General features: G+C 48.6%; 1 protein-coding gene across 1 annotated transcript; it reads left to right on the forward strand.

Moving 5' to 3' along the window:
- Positions 1-2058: 2058 nt before the first annotated feature.
- Il9 (interleukin 9) lies at positions 2059-5388 on the forward strand. The gene is made up of 5 exons (XM_034511126.2): positions 2059-2397; positions 2486-2521; positions 2605-2637; positions 3903-4034; positions 5269-5388. Exons 1-5 carry the CDS (start codon positions 2284-2286, stop codon positions 5386-5388), a joined length of 435 nt encoding a protein of 144 aa, XP_034367017.1. The 5' UTR covers positions 2059-2283.
- The last annotated feature ends 6619 nt before the right edge of the window (positions 5389-12007 follow it).

Consider the following 12007-nt stretch of genomic DNA (forward strand, 5'->3'; position numbering starts at 1 on the left):
CTGTCTCTGCAAGGTCCTGCTACCACTGCTGCTATCCCGACTCTACGACTCTACAAAACTGGACCGCTGGTGTATCCACGAGGATACAAGTGGATGGAGCTGCTCTTGCTGACCTGGGAACTGAATTTCTGAATTCCTGAAGACACAGATGGGATTTGCTCCCATTTCTAAACAGGTCCACTTCCCCCACATCTCTGGTGGGTGGTGGGCTAGAAGCATTTGAGAACCATCATAAAAAGAAAGCTTTGAAAAAAATTAAAGTCACACTGGACTTAGAAACAAAAGTGTTTTCCACAGATAAGGAGGCCTTCAGCAAAAGGCAAGTCTGTAGGACTAAGCTTGGAGGAGATGCGGGAGATTTAGGAAGCAGCAGCTCCAGGTTTCCCTTTAAGAAGACTGCTTCCCACTGTGGAGCCGAATTCTGACTGACCGTGGCCCTCTCTCCGGAGAAAAGAAATTCAATACAAACCAACACCGCCACCCTCTCTCACACCACAAAAAAGCTTAGGACCTTATTCCTGCTGACAACTAGAGTCAATGTGCCCAGCTAAAGAACCTCTCACCTGCTGATCTGATGGTACAGGAGGCAAACTTTGTTACCTGAATTTACCTCTGAGTGTGACTCGCCTTGAAATTTCACAGAAACCCAGTTTAAATACACCTTTCCATTTAAAAAAAAAAGTGTTTCAAATTAATGTTTAAGGTCAGTCGACAAACATTTAGTCAGAGTTTGAGTGCCCAGGTATTTCAGTGTGGATATTGGGCTATAGGACCAGACCATAAAGACCCTGAAATATGGTTGGGGGCAGGCAGGCCAGGGAAGGGCAGGGCAGGGCAGGGCAGCCCTCAGGGAAGCTGGGGAACAGTTAAGAGTTACACTTGAGGGTTGTCAAGATGGCACAGCTGAGAGAAGCAACAGTCCATAAGCTGGGCAACCCAGGCTCAATTCCCAAATCCCACGTGAAAAAGCAGGATGCTATGTTACTTATCTGCCACCCCAGAGCTCCTGCTACAACACAAGACACAGGAGAATCGTCCAGAAACTTGAAGGCCAGCTACCCTAGAGTATACAACACAGCCAAAACAACAGAGACCCTGCCTCGGAGACAAGGCAGAGGGAGAAAAGTGGCTCCCCGAAACTGTCTCTTGACCTCCACATACACATACCACTTGCCTGGCCAAATGTTGCTTGGTAGCACAGCATACTTGCCTGGTTGAGTTCTATTTCTGCACTCCCCCAAAACCTGCATTTGGAACTTTCAATTAAGAATCTACATACAGATTACTAGTTGTATGACTTGGGGCCAATTACTTGCTTCTCTGTGCCTCAGTTTCCCTATGTATAAAATCCTGAGGATACTTATAGCATTTACATCAGTACATTACAGAAGTCTGCTTTCTAGTCATACTGGTGAATTTAGCCACACTAGAGGACCGGGTAGCTACGATGTATATGGTGACTTAAGGGGTAGAAAATGAGAATGGCAACTTAGTATCCACCTCCCTTGGTGGCTATTTACATAAAGTACCTGGGATGGGCTGATACATGCTCTAAGTGTTCTAGGTACTAGGTGGTGTCCTGTTTTAGTACTGAGCTTTGTTTTGTGCTTTTAACCTAAAGTTGCCTAGTACTCTACATGGTCTCTAAAGAGTCCAGGGCTCCTCAAGGCTAATGCTAGTGAGAACCGGTCCAGCATCCATGTGCTTACATACTCACATAGAGTGACTTCTCAGAGGCGTATGTATGAGGTAGAACTTCTGTTGCTAGGCCTGACATCCTGTGAGTATCTAGCAATCAAGTAAACTGAGGCTCCAATAGCCAGAGGAAAACCCCAATGAGTGGAAGGCAAGCCTTGCTTTCCCCTGGTATCCCCAGTGTGACCCCTTCATTACCACCACTAGAACTCACTGTCTATCAGCATTTCTGCTAATGTGAAGGGGGAAACACAGACCTGAGCTTTCATGGAAAGTGTTTTGAATCTCACAACCAGAATTCCTGCCTGTAAAGGAGGTTGGGGCTAGATCTTTAACTTTTCCTTTAGTATTTCAGAACCCGACTATTTGAAAAGCATCTTTTCTGAGGAATGGTATTTCCTGGCATAAGACAGCCTTTGTCAAGTGACTCAGACTGAATTTTTATTTCAATATAAATTGGCCCCAACTTACAGAGAAAAAGTGGGCACTGGGTATCAGTTTGATGTCAGGGTTTTTCCCAGTTTGAAGAGCTTTAAATACAGCTAGACTGGAAGATGCCGGTAGACTGAGCTCCAGACTCCCATCAACATGTCTGTGACATACATCCTTGCCTCTGCTTTGCTCTTCAGTTCTGTGCTGGGCCAGATATGCAGAACCAAGTGGGGCATCCAAGAAACCAGTTATCTTATTGGAAAGCTGAAGGTAGATTTTGGGGGCTGGGGAGAGCCATCCGTTGGGGGATGACAAAGGGAACTCAACTCACTGGGGGTTATCTCTTTGCCTACTGTAGGATGACCCACCGTCACAATGTAGCTGCAGTGGCAACGTGAGTGAATAACCTTAAGAACTTTCCAGACTTCTCTCAGTGCTCATAGCTAGAATGTTCATGCTGAGATTTCTCTTTTGCAGGTGACCAGCTGCTTGTGTCTCTCCATCCCATCTGTAAGTATAGTCAAAAAAGGTCACAGGACACTGTTTACATTTTGAAGAAAAATAACACAATTTACTTGATATTCTAAATTCTAAATTATTGTTTAAATGGGACTGTTATAGTATAAACCCTACCTTTAAAATTTATATATATATATATGTGTGTGTGTGTGTGTATATATATATATATATATATATATATATATATATATATATACACACACACATTCTACACACATCTATGTGTTTAAGTTAGTGTCATGCCCTTGAGCAATCTGAGTATTTTTCATGGTCTAAAACTTACTATCTTCTGAGATAAATGGCCATGTACAAAATGAATATTAGAGGGGCACAGTCTCTCTCTCTCTCTCTCTCTCTCTCTCTCTCTCTCTCTCTCTCTCTCACACACACACACACACACACACACACACTCACTCACTCACTCACACATGCACTCACTCATATACTCATACACACTCACTCACACACACACATACTCACATACTCACACACACACACCTCCTTTCTCTGGCATCTTCCTACTCTTTCCCCTCCCCTTCTCCATCTCCCTGCTGGTCTTTAGTGGCTGCCAAATGGTTCCAACTGTCCTCTGGGAAGACAATATCTAAGTTTGATGCCTAAGGGATCCCTAAGAGAGCAACTCTCACCCTGGCACTGAGGGGAGGGCAGGGAGGCTCTGGTACTGTTCTAACTCCTGGTTATGATGAGGGACCTGTAGCCACTGCAGGGCTCACCCTTCAAGTTGGACCATGGAAAAGCTGAGCTTAGAAACCTGTGGAAGTCAGAAGCCCCATTTGTTGGGGGTTATGTGGCTAGGGAAAGGTCCAGTCTGTCCCCTCCCTTCTCGATGCAGGATTGTAGCTTGCAGGGAAACATAAGCCCTAACATAATGGCTTGTCGCATCAGCTGGCGTGAGAAAATGCTTTTCCTTTCTCTGGACTTTCAAACTCACAGCCATTGGACCTGGACAGGGCCACCAGGTGCAAGGCAGATGTAGTACCACCTTTGCTGGCCCATCAGGTCTACATTTCCTGTGTGGAATCTCCTCCAGGAACGTCACTGGGAAATTGACCTTGCCTCAAATGACTTAAGATCTTTTCCTAGGGTGCCAAGGAAACAATCCAAAAATAATAGCATGAGTTTAGGCGACATTGGTTAAATTACGTTGCTCTTTAAAATCTTCTTGGCTATTCTTTCTGAAAGCAGTCCTAGGCAGTTTTTATAAATTCTTTTCATAAGTCCTTGTTATTTACCAGGATGACTGTACCACACCATGCTTCCAGGAGGGACTGTCACAGGTGACCAATGCCACACAGAAAACAAAATTCTTTGTTTTTTTCAATCGGGTGAAAAGGACAGTCGAAGCACTGAAGAGCAGCAAGTGTCCGGTGAGTTTTGTGTCCGCATGTGACAAATGATTTCTGAGTGGATACTGTCACCACAGAAGTAGGCCTCTGGGTCAGAGCCTGTAGCAGAGAATCTTGAGAGCAGCAGCTGCCTGCTCATCTCTAAGCAATTGAGAAAGGATGGTAAAGTCAGAGTAGGTCGGCCCAGGCTGGAAGGGGGGCAGGTAAAAAATTTAGCCAGGAACAAGATCACTCTAGTGGGACAGCTATGCTCTGGAGTCCGAGGCTCCCCTGGTTAAATGGAGACCATTGACACCCAACTGGTTAATTTCTTCTCTCTCCCTGTTGGATAATGAAAGAATTCACCTCATTGTAAGCAAAGGCTGGACTCTAAAGAGGCAGACTATAGCTCACACAGCACTAAGTCATCCTAAAAACTCGCTTTAGGAACCAAGGATGTGGTAGCCTCTCAGTCAGGTTTTAAGTTGGTTTGCTGGATGACTGAAAAGTTTTGTAAAAGACAAGACACCAAGGTCTAGATAAGTACTTCTACCCGCGCTACCGACCATCAGCATGTACCCTGGTTCCCGGGGCTGTGGCCGGTCACTGTCCTGCCTCCCTGTACCCTGGTATTCATAGGAGAGCACCGGTAGTCCAAAGTGCTGAGGTTGGCCAGCCTACTCACATGTCTCTGTCCCCAGGGGCACCTGCCTTGGCCATGTTACATGTGCTGTTATGCTGAGCACCTGCCTTAGAGGCCAGTTTTAGCTCTGTACAGGAGCTCCATAAGGAGAAAAGTGATACCTATGAAAGTCATTTTTCTGATGCTATCGTAGTTAAGAGACAGCGTTGGGACTTAACCCCTGGTCTATGTGAATCCAAAGTCTTCCTCAGAACTACGGTGTTCTAATGTGACCTTGAAAGGACAGCGGCTAGGGGAGCAAACACAGATATTTGTCCTCAGAGAATCCCCAAGAAAAAAAATTTCCCTAATGACATGTAATGTCATTCGGTGGGCAGTATGTGTGCATGTGTGCGCATGTGCATGCATGTGCATAGACTCCTGGAATCCCAAATTAACACTTACGTGGTCTTACCAAATGCTAGTTAGCCCAGGATCATCCTTCTTATTTTCCTTCCATCAACTGGTCCCCAGGTTTGAGGGAAGATGATGCTGAGCTGCTAGGTGTGCACGGCTGCAGAGGGTGTGCACGGCTGCAGAGGGTGTGCACGGCTGCAGATGCTCACCTTGTCCTGTCCACTTCTCTTCCTGCAGTTCTTTTCCTGCGAAAAGCCGTGCAACCAGACCACAGCAGGCAACACACTGTCGTTTCTGAAGAGTCTCCTGGGGACATTGCAGAAGATGCAGATGGAAGTGCAGAAAAGCCGAGCGTGAAGACAGATACTATTTATTCTATTTATTGAATTTACAAAACCTTTCCTTCTTACTTGTTACAATGAAGAAATAAACTAAGCTATTCTAGATCAAAGCACCTTTGTGTTCCTTTGTTTCACAGTTGCTTTTGGAATAAAGATCCACCGGGAGCGAGAAATAAAAGGTATCTGGAATAAAAATCTATGGAGAAGGAGAAATACAAGGTGTCTCCAGACCCTTCCTCCTTGCCTATTCATTCCTGTTGCTCAGAGCAAATAAAGCTCCCAATGTTGTCATAGGTAGAATGGGCCAAAGACTTCGTAATAAACAGAGTCATAAGCCTGAGCGCAGAACTGGAGGCTTGGGTCTTGACTGGTCTGTAGGTGAGCAGCTCTGAGGGCACAGCCTGAAAGATGACAGCTGCAGAGGCTAAGAACAGCATGAGGGAGGCACAAGGCACCACCACATTCCCAAGGGTTTGTCCCTGTGAAACAAACTGTGGTCCCAAAGCAGGAAGGACCACTGTTTGGTGAGTCCAGGGGCTGAGAGACTCTTCAGGAATGTGAGCATGTGAGCTGGGGAGATGGCTCAGTGGTTAAGAGCACTTGCTGCTCTTCCAGAAGACTCAAGTTGAGTTCCCAACGCCTTTCTCAGGAGGCTCCCAACCATCTGTAACTCCAGCTCCAGGGGATCTAATGCCTCTGCCCACCAAGGGCACCTGCAGTCATGTGCACCTGCCCACATGCAGACAAACACACCTATGTATAATTTTTTTAAAAAAAATGTGGGCATGTTTACATAAGAGTGCAAAGGCCTGGCAACAGCTCTGGAGACGGGTCCCAGAGCAGGGCACTTCAGGTGAGAGCTTGAAGCAGGGAAGTGTGGGATCAACGTGGCCTATTTACCTAGAACCTGCTCAGGGAGTGCCCACCATGTGCCAGCCAACAAAATCCAATGTTGCAAGCCCCAAGAAGTCCTTGAATCGTTCTGCATGACTGGCAGAACGTGGATGTAGCTGTTCCCCTCAGCCTAACACTCAACATGTCCCACCTCAGTACCCACTCCTGGTCTCTGTCCTACAATACAGCCTTCTAGGCATGCCTGCCTGCCTCTCCAGATCACACCCCAGCTCTCCAGGGACCAGCTCTGTCCACTCTTGTACTAGCACTGAGCTGCCCTGCAGGAGGTGCCGAGGGAATGTGGTCTAAACAGATGACTGGTCTCCAGGATGTGAGGCCACAATTGGAACTGAGTCAAGAATATGCCTGGTGGCCGGGCGGTGGTGGCGCACGCCTTTAATCCCAGCACTTGGGAGGCAGAGGCAAGTGGATTTCTGAGTTCGAGGCCAGCCTGGTCTACCGAGTGAGTTCCAGGACAGCCAGGGCTACACAGAGAAGCCCTGTCTCGAAAAACAAAAAAACAAAAAACAAACAAACAAACAAAAAAAAGAAAGAAAAGAAAAAGAATATGCCTGATGGATAGATTGGACCCAGAACATTCTATGGGTGTCTCTGCAACACCCCTAGGCAGGGCAGGTCAAGGGTCAGTTTATACTACCTGCCTCTCCTGGATGGAAGACTTCAGGCCTTCTGTTTGGCCCCTTCAGCCTTGGCTGGGGTAGACACAAGGTCAAGGATAGGGTGAGAGTCTTTGGCAGAGAAAATGGTCCTCTCCCCTTCTACCTGCTGATACAGAGATGTGAGGAGGAAGAGAACCCCTGGAATCTGTCTTTATGCATGGAGTTTCCAGAACTAGGCTCCTGCCTCTATACGGGGCACTGACTAAGGAAAGATCTGAGTCTGCGTTATGCCTAACTTGTGTCTGGTCTGGTCTGGTCTGTGGGTCCCCCCCACCCCTTCTAAACTTACCACTCAGTGTGACAAACAGGAGATGCTGAGGGCGTGACACACGTGTACAATAATCATTAGATTAGACACTTAACATTCTGCACTATTTCTGTTTGTCCCAGAAGGCAGAACTGCCTTTAATGGCTCAGGACTAGCAGGAAGTAGACGCTGGTATTTCTTTTTTATAAGCGTGAAAGTCGAAGTTGGAGATGTTCCAAAGATCCTTCAGCTGGTGGAGACTTAGAGCAGAGAGCCACTTCCAGCTGGTTCAGCTTGCCAACCCCTCTCTCTGCTACCTCACTATGTTGCTCTCCTATCTGTGTAAGATTTCTACAATACATCCTCTGACAGAGGGTCAAACGGGTTCACTGCAGCCCCGGGCACACTCGCTTATCCAGCAACCAAAGGTCAGAGAGGGTTCAGATTTCAAGCTCTTTAGTCTTTTCAAAAGTTTATGCACAGTTCATGTGCCACTCCTTGCATAACACCCATAACAGGACCTGGGGCAAAAATTCTGTAATTAAACGCATCAATATTCTGCAGCAAAACCCAAGAACATTCACACAGATAGGTCAAGGTTTACAGTCAAATGAGTCACAACAACCTTGAGTTGGCTGGGCTGTTTGGGTTTCGGGATAGTGATAAAGGGATTGAGGAGCCGAGTGTACAAAACAGCTTTGCTCCAGCCTGGGGCTCACTTACGTTCCCTCTGGCCCTGGGTCATCTCCAGGAGGAACAGAAGCTTCTGCAGCTCCGTGACTGGCTGGCCACACAGCAACCTGGGTGGTTTCCCCTGCATCTGGGTCTTCTGAGTCAGACTACTCACTGTGGTTTGCTGACTGTATTCATTCAGGATCGAAGGGAGGGGCAGATGCTGGTGGTTGGGATGGTCTCGGAAGACAACACAAGCTACTGTTAGGGGGAGGGACCAAGCAATAGAAACTGAGGCTTTCTGCCACATCAAAACCACCTGCCAGCCTGGTGCTTTCCCTTGGCTTGTCTGTAAAGTTGAGTAAGAAAGAATTCACTCCTGCAGATAAAGTCTGAGTATAGCACACCTGGAGTGAGGTGGGCTCACCTGGGGTGAGGAGGGCTCACCTGGGGTGAGGGGGCACACCTGGGGTAAGGAGGACATACCTGGGGTAAGGAGGACATACCTGGAGTGAGGCGGGAACACCTGGGGTGAGGAGGGCTCACCTGGGGTGAGGAGGGCTCACCTGGGGTAAGGAGGGCTCACCTAAAGGAAGGGGGCACACCTGGGGTAAGGGGGCACACCTGGGGTAAGGAGGACATACCTGGAGTGAGGTGGGCTCACCTGGGGTGAGGAGGGCTCACCTGGAGTGGGAGGGGCACACCTGGAGTGAGGTGGGCTCACCTGGGGTAAGGAGGACATACTGGAGTGAGGTGGGAACACCTGGAGTGAGGTGGGCTCACCTGGGGTAAGGAGGGTACACCTGGAGTGAGGTGGGCACACCTGGGGTTCCTGAGGGATTCCTTGGAGAAGCTCTCTCCCTGTATTCCAGCCTCAGAATCCAAAGTCACCTCCAGGGGGGAAAAGGGACCATCTCAAGTTGAACATTTCACTTGGAATTTCTTAATTTTCCCAGAGGTGGCAAAATCACACTCCAGACCCACTCCTGACTATTGGATAGAGTGGGGCTTAGTGGGGGAAGAAGTGGAGCCAGCTGGGGGGAGGGGAAAAACAGCTAAATTTAGGTAGAAAATAAAAACAAGTTGCACCTGTGTTCCACGCACCCGACTCAGCAACCAAAATAAGCATGCAGGTGCTCGCAATAGTGACATGCTGTGGGACCATGAAGTACTGAGGCAGGAGAGTAGAACACCGTTCTTAGCATTTGTGTTACCTAACCCAGTGGGCCCCCTCCGTGCTCAGGGGAACCAAGCCCAGTGGGCCCTCTCTCTGCTTAACCAGAAGCCACACTTCTCTGGATGTACATTTCCCTGGACTTCACAACTGGATCACATACTTCTAGAATCTTCTTTGACAACAGCTTAGCAGAGAGGATTCTGGGAGTTAGAACCCAGAACAATAACACATCCTGAGCACGAGAAGATCCTTTCAGTATTATGCACCTACCCCACTCCAAAGCATGCTTATGAAGACACAAAGGGGCAACTATGGCCCTCAGGATTTCACATGGACCAGGCACGGGGTACACAGATGCAACATCCACCCTTTGTCAAACTCTGGGCAAAAGATAAACAGCTCCGAATCGGAGAGGAAGACTGTTTTTTCATAGATGAGGAAAACTGAAGCCCAAGCAGGGAGAACATATCTCGACTACGCAGATAGGCACCGAGGCTGGAACCCAAGGAACCCAAGGAAAGGACAGCACCGTGGGGCACAGAGACCAGCGAGACAGGGAGAGAAGTGCCCAGGACCCCTCAGCATTTAGTTGACCTCTGCTGCCATCAAGTGGCGATTCTATGGCATATCAGCCAAATAGGCTTTTGAGGGACAGTGTTCTTTCAAAGTGACCCGCGAGACCAAAAACTAACTTCATATGACTCTAAGATACCACCTTCCTCTCCACTCTCATTTTCTCATGTGCACACTGGGTCTTCCAAGCAATGTCACAGCAGCAATGTACAGCAAGCAATGTCACAGACAAACAGAAGGGCCTCCAGCTGCCCCCTATTCATTCACTACAGAGGAGTAAACTCTCTGCCTAGCCAGGAGCACACAGTGGGAGGTCCTGCTGGCCTCTGAACACACCACTCTTCCAACCCTACTGTGTGGCCAATGCAGGTACCAGGGCACACCTGCTTGATACATCCCGGGATGGGATAGAGGAGGCACTCTGGGTCCATCTCAGTATTCTGTAACACACCAGGAGCATCTCCTTGCCAGCATGCTCAGTACCTGCCTGTGATGCTGAGGCAGGGATGAAGTCAGCCTCTTCCTGTTAAAGGGTCTAGTAAACTTGCATGAAAGCCTGCTGGGGCACCTCTGTTCTTACCCCTTGAGACAGTGCCTGCACACAGCAGCTGCTCAACACATGTGATGACTGAGTGACCAGGTACCCCATAGCCATGGGCTCAGAGCTGCCTGGTGGTGGGGGTGGGGTGGGGAGGGGTACTTGGCACTCCAAGAGCTGTGGAGGATGGATGTGGAGAGAGCACAGTGAGGAAGCACCTACACTGGGGAGAGTGGCCATGCTGGCCTCTGGAGGAAGGGAGGCAGTTGTGATTTGGTGCTCGGTCCAGATCACACAGAGGTGGTGGATCCCCTTACCACCTCTTCCTTGGGGCAAACCAAGGATGATCTTAAAGGTTTGTTTTTTACATGGCTGTGAGGACCATTCATTCCCTCACTGGGGTTTAAGATCACCCTGGACTACGTTTCTGCTTGGCTGGTGCCTGCCCAGGTGACAGTGTTGGGGGGATTCTGAAGCCACATTCAGCAGTGTGCTGAGAGGGGTCCTGGGGTACAGTAGTAGGTGTGGCTGTGGCTACAGAATTGAAAGTGACATCATGGACACATGCCACACAACAGCAATGCTTTCTCCTGTGTGGTTCCCATAGGAGGTAAGACAGAAGCATAAAGTCACACTGGAAAGCAGACTGCATTTTATTATGATGTCCACAGAACACCCTACCCTGCAAGCTCTGGCTGCCATCTGCCACTCACGACACCAACACACGACCCTGCTCAGGCTCGGGAGAGAGCCTTTGGCTTTTCCTCTCCTATATGCTCCTTTCCAGACACTGAGCCCCCCACCCCCACCTCCAGGACCAGGAAGAAAATGATACACGCTACCCCCTTAGTTCAGCTGGTTTCTCTCTGGGCTGGCAGCATCTCCACAGACCTAAACTGAATAGAGAGGAAAGTAACCAAGGTCTCTCAGAAGCCAGGTCCATCACACAGAAACAACCCAAAGGGCTTTCAGTTCTTTTATTTGGGAGTGCAAGTCTATGCTGGGTTTTCATTATCCGTGGGTGCAGAATACTTTGCCTGGTTTTTTTTTTTTTTCAGGTTCTAATCTAGAACTGAAAGAGATGAGGCTGCCTGATCCCTCTGCATGGTCTGCTGCTTCCTTCCAGCTCTTGGACTGGGGAGAGAAACAGAGCCTGTAGACAGAAAGGAAGTGATTCCAAGCTCAGGATGATGGCTGTGGCCCCCCTGGCACCAGACAGAGATGGCTGGGTCTTCCTTCTCTCCAGTAATTCACTCTTGCTGATTCTACAGGTATTGTTGGCATCACCCTGCAGTGGGATGGGGCCTGCTCAGATTACAGTAGCCCTGAGAAGAGGATACATAAAGAGTCCTCTTTTGAGTTGCAGCCAGCAGGATCTAGGCTCAGACAACCCACATGGAGGTGGTTCTCATGCCACAGAGATGTGGTAGTGATCACCACAAGCTGCAGTCAGTCAGGGAAGGCTGTGTGGGATTGTTTGTAAATGTTCAAACAAGGTGTCACGGGAAGAGTGCATCTCCTTTCTTTGGTTATGAAGCCCCTTGTAAACACAAAGTAAGCTCTTGGGTCTGGAGGATGCCCACCAGGGCAGAGTATATAGCTCTGTTCTAGGAAGGGTACCGGTACCAGGATCCTGAAAGAACACAGACTCATGAGGAAACCTAAGGACTGCTTGTGAGTGACTGGGACCCTCTTCCTCAAGCCATCCCCATGACAACTAACTACCCCACACAGTTCTCATGAGCTTCATGGCTCTGCTATGAGTATCATGGAAGGACACAAAACTGGGGACAGATGGGAAGGAAGGTGCCATCTCCCTGAGATTCTGGGGAGCTGCATCCTCTATCCCAGGCA

The sequence above is a fragment of the Arvicanthis niloticus genome, chromosome 8, assembly GCF_011762505.2.
Source record: "Arvicanthis niloticus isolate mArvNil1 chromosome 8, mArvNil1.pat.X, whole genome shotgun sequence".
NCBI lineage: Eukaryota > Metazoa > Chordata > Mammalia > Rodentia > Muridae > Arvicanthis > Arvicanthis niloticus.

Bases quoted from the DNA above. Each gene is read 5' to 3' on its own strand.
- Il9 (XM_034511126.2), top strand. From the start codon at position 2,284: ATGTCTGTGACATACATCCTTGCCTCTGCTTTGCTCTTCAGTTCTGTG. The intron at 2,638-3,902 runs GTAAGTATAGTC...GTTATTTACCAG, and splicing joins TGTGTCTCTCCATCCCATCT to GATGACTGTACCACACCATG. The intron at 4,035-5,268 runs GTGAGTTTTGTG...CTCTTCCTGCAG, and splicing joins TGAAGAGCAGCAAGTGTCCG to TTCTTTTCCTGCGAAAAGCC.